The sequence below is a fragment of the Sorex araneus genome, chromosome 2, assembly GCF_027595985.1.
Source record: "Sorex araneus isolate mSorAra2 chromosome 2, mSorAra2.pri, whole genome shotgun sequence".
In the NCBI taxonomy this organism is placed as follows: domain Eukaryota; kingdom Metazoa; phylum Chordata; class Mammalia; order Eulipotyphla; family Soricidae; genus Sorex; species Sorex araneus.
The window spans coordinates 294,039,356-294,059,849 of NC_073303.1; the positions used below are offsets into that span (position 1 = coordinate 294,039,356).

The 20,494-nt window shown below is 47.3% G+C and overlaps 1 protein-coding gene across 3 annotated transcripts; it reads right to left on the reverse strand.

Annotated features, from left to right (window-relative positions):
* Positions 1-1,446: 1,446 nt before the first annotated feature.
* LOC101550481 (5-hydroxytryptamine receptor 3C) lies at positions 1,447-13,267 on the reverse strand. 3 transcript variants are annotated; one of them, XM_004603065.2, is made up of 9 exons: positions 13,201-13,267; positions 8,641-8,807; positions 7,364-7,408; positions 4,029-4,138; positions 3,717-3,886; positions 3,255-3,415; positions 2,601-2,805; positions 1,811-2,026; positions 1,447-1,676 (listed from the first exon to the last, which is right to left on the reverse strand). In XM_004603065.2, the coding sequence occupies exons 1-9, from the start codon at positions 13,265-13,267 to the stop codon at positions 1,447-1,449; spliced, it is 1,371 nt and encodes a 456-aa protein (XP_004603122.2). The 3 variants fall into 3 exon arrangements, with proteins under 3 accessions (XP_004603122.2, XP_004603123.2, XP_054980552.1); XM_004603066.2 differs by lacking the exon at positions 7,364-7,408; XM_055124577.1 differs by lacking the exon at positions 13,201-13,267 and having other exon boundaries at positions 3,291-3,415; positions 8,641-8,661.
* Positions 13,268-20,494: the final 7,227 nt, after the last annotated feature.

The window sequence follows — 20,494 nt, forward strand, 5'->3', positions numbered from 1 at the left end:
GCCCACTGTACTACTGCTCTGAGCTCCTTCTAATGGCAACATTTATCGCAGACAGAAGGATGCACAGGTTGTATTTCAACTCTACTAGTTCTTGAGAGGTATATTTCTAGCTCTCAACAAGACCAGGGTTCTCTGAGTGCCCAAGGCCAGACAACTGGTTAAAGAAACTATGTTACATCTATACAATGAAATACTATACAGCTGTTAGAAAAAAATAGAGTCATGAAATTTGTTTATAAAGGGATGGACATGGCGAGTATCATGCTGAGTGAAATAAGTCAGAAGGAGAAGTATAGACATAGAATGACTGCATTCATTTGTGGGATATAAAAAGCATACGATGAGACTAACACCCAAGGACAGTAGAAACACGTGTCAGGAGGGTTGATTTACAGTTGGAAGCCTCAGGGCTGAGGGAGAGGGCGGTTAGGATAGAGGAGGGACCATTATGACAATGACGGTTGGAAGGGTTGCTCTGGATGGGAAAGGTGTGCTGAAACTGGATAAAAGACCAAACATGATGGTCTCTCAGTATCTGTATTACAAACCATAAGGAAAGAGAGAGAGAAAGAGAGAGAGACAGAGAGACATAGAGACAGAGACAGAGAGAGATAGAGAGAGAGACAGAGAGAAGAAGAATACTTAATATAGAGGCATGGTAGTGGCAGGAGGGATAGCACTGTTATAGCACTGTTGTCCCATTGCTCATCGATTTGCTTGAGCAAGCACCAGTAACGTCTCCATTGCGAGACTCGTTGTTACTGTTTTTGGCATATTGAATACGCCACGGTGATCTTGCCAGGCCCTGCCGTATTGGCGGGATACTCTTGGTAGCTTGCCGGGCTCTCTGAGAGGGATGGAGGAATTGAACCCGGGTCAGCTGTGTGCAAGGCAAATGCGCCCTACCCACTGTGCTATCACTCCAGTCCAGCAGGAAGGATATTGGGGATATTGGTGGTGGGAAATGTACACTGGCAGAGGGATGGGTATTGGAATATTGTATGCCTGAAACCCAATCATGAAAGCTTTGTAACTGCATCTCACAGTGATTTAATAATAATAATAATAATGATGATGATGATGATAACAATAATAATAATGATTTAAAAAGACCAGGGTCCTTTGCAAAATGATTTATTGCTACAAATTTTTGAGCAAGGGAATGGAACTGCTCTGCAGAGACTTAGAGAACCTAGAACTAGATGGGAAGGAGGCCAACTGGGTGCAGCAGCAAGAGGGATTCTCTGGAGCTGGGCTGGGGCTGATCTGCTGGACAGGACTTGATGCAAGGAACTTGACCACCAGCATGTCACCAGCATGACATTGGGAGCATGTCAGCTTTGGGGCCATGACAGCTGAGACCCAGCAAGGGCAAAGACCTGGCTGGTCCCTGGAGGCCAAAAATAGCACTCCATAGGGGCACGTGGGAGTAGTAAAACCTCATGCCTAGGTACTCCACAGAACAATGACTGTGATGACAGAGGTGGCTAAGAAGAGCAGGTAGAGACGGAAGAGCAGGGTGTCCATCATGTGGCTGAATAGCACCCACAGGTCGACCAGATGTCTCTTCCGAGCCTCATCTTCTTGCTGGGCCTTGGCTGACCCAGGACATCTGTTTGTCTCCGCCCCTCTGGGCCCAGCCTCCTTCCCCACCAACTCCATGGGCTCCTTCACACCTGCAGAGACAGAGGCTGAGTCAAGGGCACCAGGTTCTCTGGGGACAGAAGGGCTAGGGAAGGAGGCGGAAGCAGAGAAGATGTTGGAAGAAAAAAGGCGGACCCCCTCTTACTAGGGAGGTGCCCCCTCTTACCAGGGAGGTGAAGGGAAGGGAGACTCAGGCCCCTGTTTCCCTTCTGGGGTCCCGGGGGGCAGCCTTTCCAGGGGCTGGTGCAGGAGAGGAGCAGAGAGTGGAGCCAGGAGGGCATGGGTGGCGGCTGGGTGGTGGCCACGTGCAGCAGGTAGGTGATGAAGATGGTCTCCAGCAGGCTGACCACCATCAGGGACAGGCACAGGGAGAAGTAGACACCTGGGGAGGTGTAGGATAACATAGCCTCAGGTAGTTTAGGTTTATTAGGTTACTCCCATCACAGTGCTCCCATTCCTCTGTGTTTATTTGTAGCTTCTTTCTTAGTGTTCTGTTGACTTGTAAATATTGTTTTTCTCTTCTCTTTGAGTCCTTTGCATAGTTTATTCAGAGCCATGTCCTTTTTGTATGGACACAGGAAGACTTAGCAAATGCTATGCTTTTGTAACCTGGGAGTCATTTGACTCTACATGATATTTTCCTCCTGGGCATATGTTCTCTCAACCTAAGCCTCAGCTGCCCTTACTTCCTAGCACCCCCAAAAGCAGGGTCCCGACGAGGGATGAGACGGACCCAGGGCAAGCGGTGAGTTGTGTGCTACCCTGGCATCGAGATGGGCCTGGCCAAAGTGCCTAATGCTTAACTATAAGTTAAGAGCTTAGTCATGGACAGGGAGGAGAGGTCTGCTGAGGGCCCGAGGGTCCACCCGGGACTTCTCTCCTCTCTCCCAGTCTCCTTTCCCCAATATCGCTGTCCTTCCTCCCACGTTTCTACCCAAAGGCTGGAGAAACCATACTAATAAGAGGGGTGCCACTGGTGGGGAGCAAGTCGTTCATCATGAGCAGGAAGACGTTGTAGCCCAGCAGGAGGGTGATCTTGAAGGGCGCCCGGTTCCCACTTTCGGCTGGCAGGTAGAAGCTGAGGGCGTCGATGGCCACCAGAAAGCTACTGGGCACCAGCAGGTTGAGGACGTAGAGTCTGGACCGGCGCCTGATGGCCACCTGACGAGGAAGAGGAAGGGGAAGAGGGCAGTGGATTCGGGGACTCCCCGGAATAGGCATGTTTTCACAGTGGTCTGCTATCACCCCGAGATCTGGAGCTAAAGAGTGCAGATTCCTAAGTATGAAACGTGCTGAGGGAGCGTTGGATCAGAGCCCCGAGTTCTAGAAGTAGCACAGAGACGAGGATTCTGGATTCCGGCAGAAGAGGCGAGACGGTGTAGTGCTGAGACAGGAGCTACCTATTTGGTAGAGATTACAGGCAAGGACGGCAGAGCCTGGCAAGCTACCCGTGCGTATTGGATATGCCAAAAACAATAACAATAAGTCTCTCAATGAGAGACGTTATTGGTGCCCGCTCGAGCAAATCGATGAGCAATGGGATGACAGTGATACAGGCAAGGATAGAAGCAAGAGACGAAGAAAGGGACATGAAGGGCCTTTGAGCTCACATAGAACGTGATCTGGTCATACAGGCTACTGCCCACAGTCATCGTCGGGGTGGCCTTGTTGATGCCCAGGAGCTCCCACTGTCCGTTGGTCTGAACAATTTCCTGGGATATGTCTTCTATTTCCCACACTTCCTTCTCCATGCCCAGCAACATGTAATCCACTGGAAGGAAGACCCGAATCATCATTTCCCGAGGTGACAGCTTCTTATGGACTCAGCTGCGTTCTTTTCATTCAATACGTAGTTTTGAAAACTTGCCCTATGCCAGGAACTTTGTTAGCAGTTGGGGATGGGACTGAACAAGATGGACTCGGGTTCTGCCTCGAGGCAAAAATATTTGCGCCTCCCTCAGCTTGGCCCTACATCTCCCTTTTGGTCACCACTTGTCCATACCTCACATTTTCCTTTCTACTTAGTGCTGGTTCTCCTCCACCCTCAGCGCTGAGACGCTACTGCTACTTACCCGTGTAGAGGAAGGAGCTGAAGGTGAGGGTGCAGTTCTGCTGGTCAAAGGGGAAGTAGAAGATGTCCAGGCTACAGATGCTGGTCACCTTCATGGGCTTCTTATACTTGACGAGACCTTCATTACTTACGTACGCTGTGAGGCCTTGTGGGGTCTTATCCACATCCATGCTGTAAGTTAGAGGAGTGGGAGGTGAGCGTCACGATTTCTTTTTCTTGTCTTTCTGCTATTTCTCTGTCATTGACATCCCTCACAGTGGCTCCAGTGGGAGACGGGGCTCCCCTCTGGCCTTCCCCAGTCCTTAATACGCACGACTCGACGATGAAGATATCCGGGAGCCACAGGTTCTTGGTTGTCACACTGATCTTCTTGATGCCCTCACACTCCTCTGGGTTCCATCTGATAAATGGGTTATCCCAGACCTAGAACCCAGGTGGAGAGAGGTGAGGACCTGAATTAAAAAAAATTTAAATTCTTTTGTCCCCCCCGCCCGACCTTTTATTTTCTTTAGGAAAGAAAGAAAAAGCGATGAAACAGTTTAAGCACTTAGTGAAGAATAGAAAACAATTCTGTAATAAATAACCTTGTATTTGCTACCCATCTTTGGGTTGGGGAGCATCGTTAGATCAACTGGTTATGATTGCTTTCTCCTCCAAATCAGAATTGCGGATAGGATGGATGTTTCCTGGGCTCATTTCTTCATAAGCATTGGTCCCTCTACCATTCACTTCTGCTTGAAATTACTGGCAATCAGGGTGATCCTCTCCTTTTGCACTTGGAATGAGACTCAGAACTCACATACACGTTATTTATTTTGTTATTTTGGGACATACCTGGTGACGTTCAGGGCTTACTCCTTGTTCTGTACTCAGGGATCACTACTGGTGGGGCCTGGGGGTGCCAGGGTATGTGGTGCTGAGGAGTAAACCTGGGTTGGCTGTGTGCAAGGAAGTACCTCACCCAAGTCTCCAGCCCCAGACTCTATGTTGAAATGTCATGAATGAGCTGGAATTTCCTTAGTGAGAAACAGGAGTTTGCCATGGGTCTCAAGTGAATTGGGCATATAAAAGAAACTGTACACAGAAATGTTGTTCAACGGTTATATAATGTCTTAGTATCTAACAAAGTTTCGCTGGTCTCTCTCTCTTTTTCTTTTTTTTCTTTCTCTCTTTCTTCCTTATTGATCACTGTGCTGGAGCCATAGCACAGCGGGTAGGGCGTTTGCCTTGCACACGGCCGACCTGGGTTCAATTCCTCCGTCCCTCTTGGAGAGCCCAGCAAGCTACCGAGAGTATCCGGCCTGCACGGCAGAGCCTGGCATGCTACCCATGGTGTATTCTATATGCCCAAAACAGTAACAACACATCTCACAGTGGAGACATTACTGGTGCCCGCTCGGGAAAATCGATGAGCAATGGGATGACTGTGTCACTGATCTTCTCGATTCTTTCCTTTGGCTGCTATTATGAGCAGCCCTTGAACAAGTCTTTGGGTTCTTGAAGCCAGTAGACAAGTAGAGATCTTCCTCTCTTTGGAGGCCTGGCACCATCCTCTCTTGTTGCTGAATGGCATTTCCAAGTCTGGCACCTTTTTCTGGAAGGAGGGTTAGGTACTGGGTGGGCTCATCTAGTCTCTGGCCATCTTCAGTGTCAGTAACTGCAGTTCCGGAACCTCAGCTAGAAGAGAAGGCTCTTTCCACATGGAAGGCTGGTGTTGGATCGGTGCTTCTGCAGCCCACTGGGCGTAGGCAATGCCTGCGGGTGGTGGGCACAAGCACATTCTAATCCGCAGGCCAGGAAACAACCTCCACCTGGTCGCCTGGGGTTTGCTTAGTTCTAGCATCAGGATTTCCATGTCCTGAGAATTTCTCTGTCTCGGCTTTACTGGGCTGGTTGGGGACGCAATGTGGGACTCATAACTGAGGCATGGTTAAGAATCCTGGTGGCAACCAGGATGACCCATGTGGGAATCTCACAATGAGAAACTCATGGATGTGTGTGTTTGTGTATGTATGATTGTGTGTATGTATATATATATGTATATATATTCACATATATTTGCAAGACTGATGCTTGTTTCTCATATATAACATATATTCATAAATAAATATATATATTCATATATATATTTACAAGGCTGATGCTAATTCATGGCACTACTCTTTCAGGTCATGGTTTCTGGGGGGATGGGTAGGGAGTCACACCTGACAGAGCTCAGTTTACTCCTGACTCTGTGCTCATGGATCACTCCTGGCAGGACTTGGGGTGCCATTATCTCTGGTAGTGCTCAAGGGGACCCTATGTTCGAGGGTGTAAGGGATATGTGGTGCTGTGTAAGACTTTAACCAAGTCTTCAGTCCCAAACTCAGAGTTGAAACTTACTGGTGCCAGGGATTGAACCTGGATCTGAAGCATGAAAACAAGTGCTTTGCTTGCTGTATTATCTCTCCAGCTTCTGTGACTTGTTTTTATTTTCACTCTTGTTTACTAGGGAATCTGCTTTGGCTATGTACAGTAATTTTTCTTTTTTTCCCCCTTCTTTTTATTTTTGTTTGGGGCCACACCTGGTGATGCTCAGGATTTACACCTGGCTCTGCACTAGGGATCAATCCTGGTGGTTTCAGGGGACCATATGGGATGCTGAGGTCTGAACCAAGGTTGGCCGTGTGGAAGGTAAGTGCCCTACCTGCTGTGCTTTCTCTCCAAGCTGTTTGTTCAGTAGATCTTCATATAGCCCGAACTTTATTCCCAATTAGTTTGTCATTTCTATTTGTCTTATTTTTTCTTTAACCCAAGGTATTTGGAAATTTGATAGTAAATTCCTGAAAGTGAGATTTTCAGGGCAGAGCGGAGCCCCAGACTTTTGTACTCAACTTCTTGTTTCTTGTATTATAGTCAGAGACTGTGGTCTAGAAAATTTCTGCTTTCTTGGTTTTGTTGAGATCTTTAATTTTTTGGTTTTGTTTTCAGGTCATAGCCAGTGATGCTCAGGACTTACTTCGTGGTTCTGCACTCAGGACCTATTTCTGGCGATGCTCGAGGGGACCATATGGAATGTCATGAGTCCAACCTGGGTCAGCCACACTCGAGACATTCCTACCTGCTGTACTGTTTCTCTAGCCCCTGTTGAGATCTTCTTTGTGACTCAAATTTTGGAATACAGTTTGGGGCCTATTCCAATTGGTATTCTTTTTTGCATCATAATAGAATGTGAAAGTTCACTTGCACCAAGTTTGGTATTTTTTTTAAATGAAGTTTCTTAACTGTTGTTGATATTACTTTATGTTTTTTTTATATAATTTTGTTTTGTTTCAGGGCCACACCTGGCAGTGCTCAGGGGTTACTCCTGGCTCTGTGCTCAGGAATTACTCCTGGTGGAGCTTGGGAACCATATGAGGTCATGGGAATGGAGCCTGGGTTGACCGCATGCAAGACAAATGCACCACCCACTGTACTATTGCTTCAGCCCCTATTATTTATATAATTTTGGAAAACAATGTGTAGTAACCATGAGTGCTGATTTTGCAGTTTCTGTCTTGTGTGTTTCAAAGCCATATCTTAGGTACGGAACAGATCACGATTGCCATATCTTTATTTAGAATCCTTTCTGACGACAAATGGAAGGGGAATAGACAGTGTTGTCCTTACCATTTCCAGCCACAGGAATGATGACAAGAGCTGTAGCTGTTCGTCCTGTCAAAGAATTCCCTGTTTAGGGCATGTTATTGGTAAGCAATCTGTCCATCCCCAACTCCCCATTTAAGGAGTCGGGGTTTGAGCTACACTTACCTGTGCTTAGGGCTTACTCCTGGCTCTGTGCTCAGAGATCACTCCTGGTGGGCTTGGGGGACCTATGAAGTGTCAGGGATTGAACCTGGGTTGGCTGAGTGCAAGGCAAGGGTCCTACCTGCTGTACTATTGCTCTGGCCCCTCAACTCCCCATTCTTGTACAGACCCCAAAGTACAAAAAAGTGGTGCCATGATCATGATTAATATTATGGTCAAGGACAACATGAAAACCAGTGGGATTGACCACACTGGAGGCTTCACCGTAGGACTGGATTTGAATAGTGCCTCTCAACACTTGGTGTATCTTAGCAGATGCTCAAGGGATTAAAAACTATCGATGCCTAGGCTGGAGAGATAGTGCAGGGGTTGAGGCACTTGCCTTGCGTATGGCCAACCCCAGCTCAATGTCTGGCACTACAGATGGCCTCCTACTGCCAGGCATGATCCCTCATCATAGAGCCAGAATTGAACCCTAGTATCCCTAGGTGTGACCCAAATTCCTCCCCATCCAATATTGTGTCTGGAGCTCATCCCATTAGAATTTCTGCGAGGAGAGCCTAGACCCTGGTATGTAGCCAAGGTAGAGAATCCCTGGGTGGGAGGGAGAGAAATTCCTTTCTATATACTCTTCTATCTGATCCTGCGGAATGAGGCAGTTTGTCTTTTCTTTTCTTTTTGGGGGATAATCCGGTGATGCTCAAGGGTTACTCCTAGCTCTGCACGCAGGAATCACTCCTGGCTGAGCTCAAGGGACCATATGGGATGCCAGGGCTCAAACCCGGGTTGGCTTCATTCAAGACAAGCACCTTCCCCATCTCACTGTACTATCTCTCCTTCCCCCACTTTATTTCATTTTGTAGTTTGGGCCACATCCAACTGTGCTCAGAAATTACTCCTGGTGGGGCTCAGGGGACCCTGTGAGGTGCCAGGGATCAAACCTGGGTCAACCTTATGCATGACAAACACTCTACTTGTTGTCCTATCACTCCAGCCCTGAATAGGACAGAGTTTCTTTGAGATCCAATGCCATAGAGCAATAACAGAGGAAGCTGTAAAGTGGCCAGGGGCTTTGGGGGCTGTTAGGGACTGAGATCATATTAAGCGTATAAAGGAGGAACGAAGGGGTCAGCACTCACCACATCAAGGATGGCAGACATGGTGAAGGAGAGGTTGACTTGGGTGGGGACTTGCCAGTTGGTGACTGGGCGAAAGGCCTTCCTGGCGAATACTGAGTCCAGCAGAGTGGGGTACATCCCATGTTGACCAAACCCTGAGCAATTGATGGGGAGCTTACTTCCTCTCCCTGGAGCAGACAGAGATGCTTCAGGTGGGGGAAAGAATCCTTGCGTTCTCTTAACTGAGAATCACCCTCCAGGCAAGAACTTAGGAAGAGGACATGATGCTAACATCAGCTAACATTTATTGGATAAAAGCTATTGTGCAAGGGTGTTGGAGCATTGTATGACTGAAACCCAATTATAAAGAACTTTATAACTTTATCTCACAGTGATTGGTGATTTATCTTTTTTTATTGAATCACTGTGAAAATAGACCCTTGAAATGCCCAAAAGGAACAGAGAGAGAGAGAGAGAGGAGAGGAGAGGAGAGGAGAGAGAGAGAGAGAGAGAGAGAGAGAGAGAGAGAGAGAGAGAGAGAGAGAGAGAAGAAATGCCTGACATAGAGGCAGGCTGGGGGTGGGGGTATGGGGTGATGGGAGGGAATCTGGGGACACTGGTGCTGGGAAATGTACACTGGTGGAGGGAAGGGTGTTGGAATACTGTGTGACTGAAACCTAATCATGACTGGTGATTTAATAATGAAAAAGATGTTATTTTTAAAGTAATGAGAACAGGTGGAATAGAGAAGTGCATTTTTTCTTTTTGTTTTTAAGGAAGAAATCGACTATGCTAATTTATAATTGTCTTCACCACCACAAACTGACCCACCTGATTTTTTTCTTCCCCCCTTTTATTCATTTATTTATTTATTTTTGGTTTTGGGTCACACCCAGCGATGCACAGGGGTCACTCCTGGCTCATGCACTCAGGAATTACTCCTGGCGGTGCTCGGGGGACCATATGGGATGCTGGGATTCGAACCCGGGTCGGCCACGTGCAAGGCAAACGCCCTCCCCGCTGTGCTCTTGCTCCAGCCCCTTCTTCCCCCTTTTTATTGATTCACCGTGAGGTATAGTAACAAAGCTTTCATGTTTGAGCTCCAATCATACAATCATCAAACACCCGTCCCTTCACCAGTGCACGTTTCCCACCACCCAAATCCCCAATAACCCCCACCCCCATTCCACACCTCCCCCTGCCTGTGTAGCAGACAATTTGCACAATACTCTCTTTCTCTACTTTGGTAGAGAAATTCAATATTTTGAGCCCAGTTCCACCACCACTCATACCCGCTGAAAAGGCAATGCTAGACAGTGTGTTTTGTATTGCTTGCTATGGATAAGATATAATGTTGCGCAGCTGCAAGAGCGGCCGTGAGCTCTAGGAATTCCAAAATTGTAGTCATTAGGGTCTGGAGAGATCGCTGCAGCAAGTCGCTTAGGAGATTCCTTTGTGTGTCTCTGGATCATGGCTGTGTGGGAGCTTAAGGTGATGGTGGCCGTGTGTGGGCGTCATCTCGGAGTGCCATCTGGGTGGGGGGTGGGAAGAAGGGCCGACTCCTCCCCTGTCCCGTGAGGCCTGGCGTTTGCCGCCAGGTACCTGGTACCAGGTACCTTCCACCCGTACCTGGAAGCTTTCACTGAGTTCTAGAAGATGGCAGCTGCCAGGAATCCCAGGGGGCAGGCGGGGAGATGGCACCTGCCCCTGTCTGACCCACCTGATTTTATGTAACCTATTGAAATTAGGTTATTACTTTGTTTCTCTGGACTGGAGTGATAGCACAGAGGGTAGGGCGTTTGCCTTGCATGCAGCTGACCTGGGTTCGATTGCTCCATCCCTCTCGGAGAGCCCGGTAAGCTACCGAGAGTATCCTGCCCGCACGGCAGAGTCTGGCAAGCTACCTGTGGCATATTCTATATGCCAAAAACAGTAACAATAAGTCTCACAATGGACTCATTACTGGTACACACTCGAGCAAATCGATGACCAACAGAACGACAGTGCTACAGTGCAGTGCTACTTTGTTTCTCTGTTATCTTCTGATAACCTAAACTGTCCCAACAACATTTAGAATGTTCAGGCAATTTAGTGGGCAAATTCTGAGGACCATAGCATACGTGCAGGGAGGGGTGGAGTTGAAGATCTCACTTGAACTTGTGTTATCTCATTGATTGCCTTGGTTCATTCCCCTGATCTGAATGACTGGTTGGTATCTTCTTGGGAAGTCAGAGAATTAGGATGTTATTTGTCCACAGAATCCAGATCTCAGTCTTCTCTTGGAGGTCTTCAAGGAATACTCTCTCTCTCTCTCTCTCTCTCTCTCTCTCTCTCTCACACACACACACACACACACACAAGCTAACCAAAAGAAGCTATTGTGCGGGTTGTCATTTAAGTCCTTTAAATAGGTCCCCCTGTACTCCTTCTTAGCCCGTCAGATAGAAACCACTGTAAGCTCATCTAAGGAGGGAATTAACCAGCGTCCAAGAGAGGAAGTCAGTTCCCAAGTCCTGACAGATCAGAAGAGTAGGAACAGGACTTGATGTGAACACTTGGATGCTGTTGTGGCTACACCCGCAGTGATGAGATAAAGAATGGGGGAAGGGGATCCCTGAGCGGGGCGTAGATGCCCCAAGCTTCTCCCCGCCTCCCCCCACCAGGTTGTTTGGGCAGGAAGGCAAATGATGGATGCTAAGGCAGTGAGCGGAGTTAGGGCTTTGAATTCCTTTCTGTGGTCTTGCCTTCATGCAAAGCACACCCAAATCTCTCTGTAAGCTGAACTGGGAGAATGATAACCATTAGTTAGAATTGCCTCCCTGGTGTCCCCAAAAGAGCACATATTTTTCTCTTCCTTCCTTCCTTCCTTCCTTCCTTCCTTCCTTCCTTCCTTCCTTCCTTCCTTCCTTCCTTCCTTCCTTCCTTCCTTTCTTCCCTGCGTTATTCCTGGCTCTGCACTCAGGAATTACTCCTGGTGTTCCTTAGGGAACCACATGGGATTCTGGGGATCAAACCCCCGCTGCTCACATCTCAGGCAAACACCCCACCTGCTGTACTATCACTCCAGCCCCTTTCCTTTCTTCTCTTTTTCTTTTTTATTGAATAACCATGAACTATAAAGATATTTATAACTGAGTATTCAGGTTTATTATTCCAACATCAATCCCTTCACAAATGTTCCCAGTTTTCCTCTTACCCCCAAGCCTGCCTTTGTGCAGGCACTTTTTCCTGTGCACCCTTTCACTAGTGTTCCCCCCTAGCTTTGTCCCCCGCATCCCTGCCCTAGTACCAGCCTTCCTTCTGAAGACCAGTTCTCCTGCTCTTCTGCATTGGCTATTCCTTTATGAGCTTTCTTTACATCCCAAGCGCGAGAGGGACCACTCTGAATGTGTTCCTTTCTCTCTGGCTGGGAGCACATCCTTTGCATCTGAACTACCCAAACTGTCTTCTCCCTGGGGTGCTGATCAGATAGTTGATTCAGGTTTGAGACTTTTAAGTTTGAGCCCTGTCTTTCCCACACCCCGGCTTCTTACTAATACAGACTCCAATTTTCTATAGGCAGGAAGTTTTGGAAAGTAGAAACCTAGAGTGGGAGAGATGGTTGCTGGCACCCACGCCAAACACCTCGCACTGTGCACTGGTGAGAGTGCAGCTGGCCTTACACACGGCTGAACCAAGTGCAACCCCCGCCACGGCACGGGGCCCCCTGACCCCTCCCAGGAGTGATCCCCGAGCACAGAGCCTGGAGTAAGCCCTGAGCATCACCAAGTCTGACCCCCCAATCAAAACAAAGGCTGGAGGATAGTATGGTGGGTAGAGCACTTGTTTTGCACCCAGCTAACCTGTGTTTAACCCCAGGTATCATACATGACCTACCAAGCCCCATCAAGAGTGATCCCTGAGTGCAGGGCCCCAAACAAGAACATGAATAACATAAAAGAGCATCACTCCTTTTCCGTCTGTAAAGCCACCTTGCTCTGCAGGCAAATTTTTTGGATTGATTTTTGTTTGGGCCTCACCCAGATGATGTAGTCTCTCTCCTGCTCCTCCAGGCAAATCTTTGGACGCATAACCTAGGTGCATGCATATTCCTCCTACTGACCAGGTCAGGTGCTCATTGGAAACTGGGCCTGCTTCCTTCTGTGGTCTCTTAAGTCCCTTCCGCCCGCCCCCCCCCCCCATCTGTGGGAGCAGCCCTGGGGGAGAGAGGGCATTTATTGCACCTGTCAAATGACAGCATCCCGGGTTTTTGTTTGTTTGTTTGTCTGTAGGTCCCACACGGCAGTGTTCAGGGCTTCCTCCTGGTTCCATGCTCAGGGATTAGTCCTGGTGGGGCTCAGGGGACCATGTGGGGTTCTGGAGATTGAACCCAGGTCGGCTGTGTGCAAGGAAAGCACCTTACTCGGGCCCAGTTTTCTGTCTTTCAAGATGAAAAAAATTGTTATAACTTGGGCATTATGGTAACATCCCTGTGAAATATCAGTGCCCCTCTGAGATCATCTCTGGGGGTAGGACAGCTGGGCGCGACTTTGGGGTCACCAGACTGTCTTGCTCCTCCCCTCGCTGTTGCCCCTTCCTTACCTTGAAGCAGAAGCCCGAGGAGGAGGTAGAAGGAGAATCGCTCACGGTAGAACTCGCTGCCTCCCATCTGCTTTGTCTAGACGTCATGCAGAGTGAGGAGCAGGCCCCAGACCCCGGGATAAAGGGACACAGGCCACACCCAGAGCCCAGCTTTGAATAGCCGCAGCCTTGGCTGGCCTCTGGGAAGGAGTGGCCTCCTTCTCTTGCTCTTGCCCGTGTCTGAGGCTCAGTGTGCTTCTAAGACCTCTCTGTCTCTCCGATGCTTCACTCCAATGGAATGGGTGCGCATGAGGACTTCTAGCTATTTATTGATTATCACATTCAGACCATGGCATCATCTCCAATCTGAAGATTTATCTCTGATTCTGGAAAAGTATCAGTCCTTTGTAGAATATTGCATTTCCTCTCCCCTTTATTTTTGTTATACATGTGTTGGATTTTTTTTTTTTGCTTTCTTAAAAAATTTGTAATTATATATACATTTTTTTTTGCTTTTTTTTTTTGGTCACACCCAGTGACGCTCAGGGGTTACTCCTGGCGGTGCTTGGGGGACCATATGGGATGCCGGGGAAATCGAACCCGGGTCGGCTGCGTGCAAGGCAAATGCCCTACCCACTGTGCTATCGCTCCGGCCCCATGTAATGATATATACATTTTTTTTGAAAATTTGCAAGCCTAATTTTTTTTCCTTTTTTTTTTTTGGGTCACACCTGGCAATGCACAGGGGTTACTCCTGACTCTGCACTCAGAAATTACTCCTGGCGGTGCTCAGGGGACCACATATGGGATGCTGGGAATAGAACCAGGGTCGGCCGTGTGCAAGGCAAACACCCTACCTACTGCGCTATCGCTCCAGCCCTGCAAGCCTAATTTTATTTTACAATTTTCAGTTTTTTTTAAAAAAATTTTTATTAGTGAATCACCATGAGCTACAGTTACAGACTTACAAACTTTCGTGCTTGCATTTCAGTCATACAATGGTCGAGTGCCCATCCCTCTACTAGTGCCCATTTTCTAGCACCAATGGTCCCAGCATCCCTCCCCCCATCCCACCCCACCCTTCCCCCACCCCACCCCACCCTCCCCCTACCCCACCTGTGGCAGGGTGCTCTCTCTTTCCTTTTTGCTCTCTCTTTCCTTTTGGGTGTTGTGGTTTGCAGTAAGGTATTAAGTGGCCATCATGTTCGGTCTATAGTCTACTTTTAGCCCACATCTCCCATCCTGAATGGGCCCTTTTAGCACCCTTTACTTAGTGGCCCCTTCTCTATCTGAGCTGCCTTTTCCCCCAGCATGCAAGACCGACTTATAAGCTGTGGAGTAATCCTCTTGGTACTTATCTCTGCTGTTCTTGGGTGTTAGTCTCCCATTCTGTTACTTTATATTCCACAAATGAGCAATCTTTCTATGTCTATCCCTCTCTTTCTGACTCATTTCACTTAACATGATACTTTCCATGTTGATCCACCTATATGCAAATTTCATGAGCATCTTTTCTAACAGCTGTATAGTATTCCATTGTGTAGATGTACCAAAGTTTCTTTAACCAGTCATCTGTTCTCAGGCACTCAGGTTTTTTCCAGATTCTGGCTATTGTAAACAGTGCTGCAATGAACATATAAGTGCAGATGTCATTTCTATTATACATTTTTGCATCTCCGGGATATATTCCCAGAAGTGGTATTGGTGGGTGAAATGGGAGCTCAATTTCTAATTTTTTGAGAAGCATTCATACTGTTTTCCAAGAGGGCTGAACCAGTCGGCATTCCCACCAGCAGTGAAGGAGAGTCCATTTCTCTCTTTTTTTTTTTTTTGTTTTTGGGCCACATCCAACAATTCTCAGGGGTCACTCCTGACTTTTCACTCAGGAATTATTCCTCACAGTGCTGTATGGGGGGAGGGAGACCCACATGAGATGCTGGGAATTGAACCCAGGTCAGCTGCAATCATGCAAGACAAATGCCCTGCATCCTGTACCATGGCTCCAACCCCCCCAAATTTTAACTATTATTATTATTGTTTTTAATGTAGGAGAACTGCTTTTTATTCAGCCATTGATTAAGCTGATTGAATTGGGCATGAACTCCACTTATTTTGAAACTGAATCACCGTGAGATACAGTTACAAAACTTTCATGTCTGAGATTCACCCTTACAATGATCGAACACCCATCCCTCCACCAGTGCATGCTTTCTACCACCATGTCCCCAGTACACTCCTTCCCCATCCCAGTTCTCACCCTGCCACCATGGCAGGAAATTTCCCCAATACTCTCTCTCTACTTTTGGGCATTATGTTTTTCTTGATTTCCCCATCACCATTCAAGCCTGCCTGCCAGGGACAGGTGCTAGATCATTTATTGTCCATTGCTCATTTTGAATATCTTGGGTGCCACAACCGCATGCTTCTGGAATCCTAGGTTGTAAATGGTTGGGTTCCAGAGAATTTCTGTAGGGCACTAATCCATTTTGGGATTGAATTGGGTGTCTCTGGACCAGGGCTGTTGATGTGCTAAGATGGCGCCTGGAGGCACATTGTGGGGGTGATAACCAGGCTGAGCAGGTGGGGAACTGGGGAGGGACAGTCCAGCGCCTCTGCCGCCATGCGGCCTGGAGATTTAGTCCTGCACCCACACACCTGGGCCATGCTTGTGGAAGCTCTGGGTCCCTGGGATCCCATCTGGAGCAGGCGGGGAGACTGCATCTGCTTCATCTGGGGTGCCCGGTGAGATTGGCTCAGTATGGGGCCTGGAGAGATCTCCAGTTCTGTGGTGTCTTCCAGGACTCACTGCTGTGTCTCTGGCTTTTGATCTCTTTCGAGATTTATTTATGGGTCTCTGAAGCAAGGCCAGTAATAGAGTTTACAGGGTGGTGACGGAGTTGGCTCATGAGGCTAGTGCGAGTGCTAGTGCTAGTGCTTTCACGTGTATTGGGAGGTGGGGGGAGGTAGCCCACCCCAACTCCGTGAAAGCCTGGAGATTTCAGTCACAAAACCCACATACCTGAATTTTCAGAATTTTCAGACGTTGGTGAGGTCCGTCCTGAGATGGTGGAGTCAGGCCAAGGGTATGGTGGTAATTTTGGATTGTGGAAGCAAGCGGCTGCTGGGGGTTCTGCTTAGGCGGGCCACCAGGCCAACCTGTCCCCCTCTGATTCCCCCAGTCTATTCAGCCATGCGCGGGTCTGAGATTAACTGTGGCTTTTGCTCTCTTTCGAGATTTATCTATGGGTCTCTAAAATAAAGCCAATAAATGAGCTTGTATAGCTGAGCCGGAGATGGTTTGTGGGCACGGCTCCCACATACCTAACTTTTGGTCCTTTGATTTCTTGGTAAATTTGGTCCCAGGTTGTTAGGGTCTGGTCAAAGGCACAGTGGCAATTTTGGGGTGTCAGGAAGCCTAAAGTCACCATCAGGCTGCTGATGCACTCTCCCTGCAGGTACAGGTTGATCTGTCAGTGGCACCATACCCCCTCAAACTGTAACTATTAAAGGGGAATGTAGCACAGCCTGTTGTCCAGTCAGCAGCAGCTCACTAACTTCCAGGCACACAACCTGATACCTTAGTGCCATGCATACCCAATTCTCCTCCAGCCAAACTGAAATAAAGCAGCATACCTGGTTTGTAGGCGCAGAGCCAGACCTGCTGCCTTGGCTGTGGCTCCATTCATCATGCCCCTGAATTCTTGAAAACCAGCAGAGAATTTTATCCAGAGCTAAGCAGCTCAGGAAGGCCTAACAAACCTGGATCACAGACTGTCTGGTCCCCCTTCAGATCCACCCAGTACAGAACTCTGACCTTTGAGTATATTTTTAATTTAAGGGAGTTGGGGGTGTTTGGATCACACCTGGTTGTGCTAAGCCTGAGCAGCAAAACTTGGAAGCAGAAAAGAAGCTGAAAACAGGGACTGGAGAAATAATACAGTGGGTAGGGCATTTGCCTTGCATGCCGCTGACCTCGGTTTGATTTTCAGCATCCCATATGGTTCCCTGAGCACTACCAGGAATAATTTCTGAGTGCAGAGCTGGGATTAACCCCTGCACATCACTGGGTGTGGCCCCAAACTAACAAACAAATAAACAAAAAAGAAGAAGTTGAAATTTGTATCAGTGACACTGAGGACATGTAAAATGGTATTATCAGTAAAGCAAAGAAAAATGAGAGGCTGACTGTGTTTAGATTCCTGGCATCCCATATGATTCTGCAAGTACTGGCAGGAGTGATCCCTGAGTGCAAAGCCAGGAGTAAGCCCTGAGCATTTCTGGGTGTGGGCCTCCCCACAAAAGAAAAAAAAAATGGAAAGGAAATAATTAAAATGTGAAAAACATATGAAGAGAGCCTAAGAGATTTATGAAATAACATCAAGAGCAGCAGCCTCTTCACCATACCACCAAAAAGAAAGAAAAAGAGAAAATGAAGAATTTCTCTTTTTTCTTTGCTTTTTGGGTCACACCCGGCAATGCACAGGGGTTACTCTTGGCTCATGCATTCAGAAATTATTCCTGGTGGTGCTTGGGGGACCATAGGGGCCACTGGGAATTGAATCCGGGTCGGCCGAGTGCAAGGCAAACTCCCTACCCACTGTGCTATCCCTCCAGCCCAGGAAACAAATAATTTCTGGGGAAGAAATAATACCATAAAATTTCCCAGACCTGAGTCCCAACCTGAGAAGGGCGACATGGGCACACACTCAGGAAGGACGGAGTTCTGAGTGAAATAAACCCAAGCAAAAGAACACTAAGACACCTTGTAAGCCAAATGACAAGAACCAAGGAGACAGATAATTTCTAAAATCATCAAGAGAAAGGCAAAGACTAGTGTTAAGAGAAACCCCTGTAGGCTACATTAGAACTCTCAAGTGAAACTCTGCAAGCAAGAAGAAAATATCAAAGGGTTTTCAAAGTAATAAAGGAAAAGAATTTATAGACCAGAATCTTCTGTCCTCTAGGCTATTACTCAGATTGGAGGGAGTGATAAAACCACGCACAGATAAACCATACCTGAAGTCTCTCAATGTCCCTAAACCAGCTCTACAGCTAATACTGGATGATTTCTATGAAAAGCAGGGAAACTCCAGTAGGAAGCAGAACAATGCAAGAAAAAATAATCTTAAAATGGAGAAAGAGAGGAGCCAAGGAACAGATGGAACATTAGAAGTGTGTGTTACAAAAGAGAGTTTAGGGGAGATTGTCTGCCATAGAGGCAGGGGAGGGGTGGGATGGGGGGATACTGGGGTTCTTGGTGGTAGAAGATGTGCACTGGTGTAGGGTTGGGTGTCCGATCATTGTATGACTGAAAGTCAAACAGGGAAGCTGTGTAACAGTATCTCAAAGTGATTCAATAAGGAAAAAAAGAAAATAAAAAAGATTGACATTCTGAATAAAAAAAAAGTAATGTGAAGTTTATGCCAAATTCAATCAGCTGAATCAATGGCTGAATAAATAGCAGTATTCCTACATTAAAAAAAGACAAACGAGTGTTGCAAATACAGAGTAACCTCAAAACAAAAATATATAAAGGAAGTAGCAAGAGAGGCACGTAGAGGCCAATCACTACCTAAAAAGATAGTGATTTTTCACTAAAAACTTCTCACTATCAAGTGAAATATAAGTAAAAGCCCAAGAAACAGGCAGGCAGAGATTGGGGTGAGAAAGGGGGTTTGCTGGGAATGTGTATTACTTGCAAATCCTGAATCTTAAACCAGCCCAGAGGTATGAAGGCCCGGGAGACACAGGATACATCTCATTCCATACCTTTTTGGGTGGGTGAGATCAAAATGATTAGATTAGATTAATTTTAGAGCAACTAGCTTATCTGGTGCTCCACCCTTTTACTCCCACCATATCAATGTGAATTCTGAATTTTTTTTTTTTTTTTGCTACTCCTGGCTCTGCACTCAGGAATTACTCCTGGTGGTGCTTGGGGGACCATATGGGATGCTGGGAATCGAACCCGTGCAAAACAAAGCTCCCTACCCGCTGTGCTATCACTCCAGCACCCCCTGAATCATTTTTAAGCAACAAGAAAGGAAGAAATGCCAAGTTCAGTTTTGGGGTTCTGACATCCCACCTGAGAGCCTGGACTGAAGCCTGGGCTGGTGGCCTCCACCAGGGGGCAGCAGATCTCCCAGTAGAGGGGTTGGAGTCTTTGGTCATGAATTCAGTAGTTGTTGTTATTACTATTACTATTACTATTATTATTAGCAGCAGCACAGCGGGTAGGGTGTTTGCCTTGCACGCGACCGATCCAGGTTCGATTCCTCCTCCCCTCTTGGAGAGCCCGGCAAGCTACCGAGAGTATCCTGCCTGCATGGCAGAGCCTGGCAAGCTACCCCTGGTTTATTCAATATTTCAAAAACACTAACAAGTCTCACAATGGAGACGTTACTGGTGCCCGCTCCAGAAAATCGATGAGCAACAGGATGCCAGTGATACAGTGATACAGTGATTACCATTATTATCATTCATGTGAAGATGGTATTAATTCTTACTTATTTAAATTTGAACCCATAATCTTCTTGGAACTGAAGAGATAGCTCAGGAGTTAAGGATGCATGAAATTTATGTTGGCTTGATCATGGTTCAAATTCCTGAAACCACCTATGGTTCCCTGAACACCACCAGGGCTCACTCCTGAACATGGATCAAGAATAGCCCCTGAGTAGCCCCCAGTCCAAAAAATCCCCCCAAAAGGACAAAAACAGGGGGCTGGAGAGGTAGTATAGCAGATAGGGCTCTTGCTTTGCATGAGACTGACCTGGTTCAGTCCTTGGCACCCATACCCTGGGAGAGTGAGCCCTGAGCGCAGAGCCGGAAGTAAGCCCTGAGCACTGCCGGGTGTGGCTCCCTGCTTCCCCTGCCACCCTCCCTCAAAAAAAAAAAAGACAAGAGAGAGAAGAAAAGAAAAAAAATGAATACATAATCTTCTAGATTTCCACTGGTGATTCATGTAACTTTATTTAATTACTAGGGCTTACTCAAGACTTCTGAACCCCTCTACTGGATTGCCTGGGTGCATCCTTCCTATATCATTTCAATAAATTTGATTGCTTCATCATCTATTAAACCAGGGTTGTTACATGGTATGCCTCAATATTTTTATTTTATTTTAATTCATTCATTTATTTGGTTTTTGGGCCACACTGAGTGATACTCAGGGATTACTCCTGGCTCTGTCTGCACTCAGAAATTACTCCTGGCAGTGCTCAAGAGAATATATGGGGGGCTGGAGCGATAGCACAGCAGGTAGGGCGTTTGCCTTGCACGCGGCTGACCTGGGTTAACCTGGGTTTGATTCCCA

Bases quoted from the DNA above. Each gene is read 5' to 3' on its own strand.
- LOC101550481 (XM_004603065.2), bottom strand. From the start codon at position 13,267: ATGGGAGGCAGCGAGTTCTACCGTGAGCGATTCTCCTTCTACCTCCTC. The intron at 8,808-13,200 runs GTAAGGAAGGGG...TGTCTGCTCCAG, and splicing joins CCTCGGGCTTCTGCTTCAAG to GGAGAGGAAGTAAGCTCCCC. The intron at 2,806-3,254 runs GTGAGCTCAAAG...CTTCCTCGTCAG, and splicing joins ATGACCAGATCACGTTCTAT to GTGGCCATCAGGCGCCGGTC.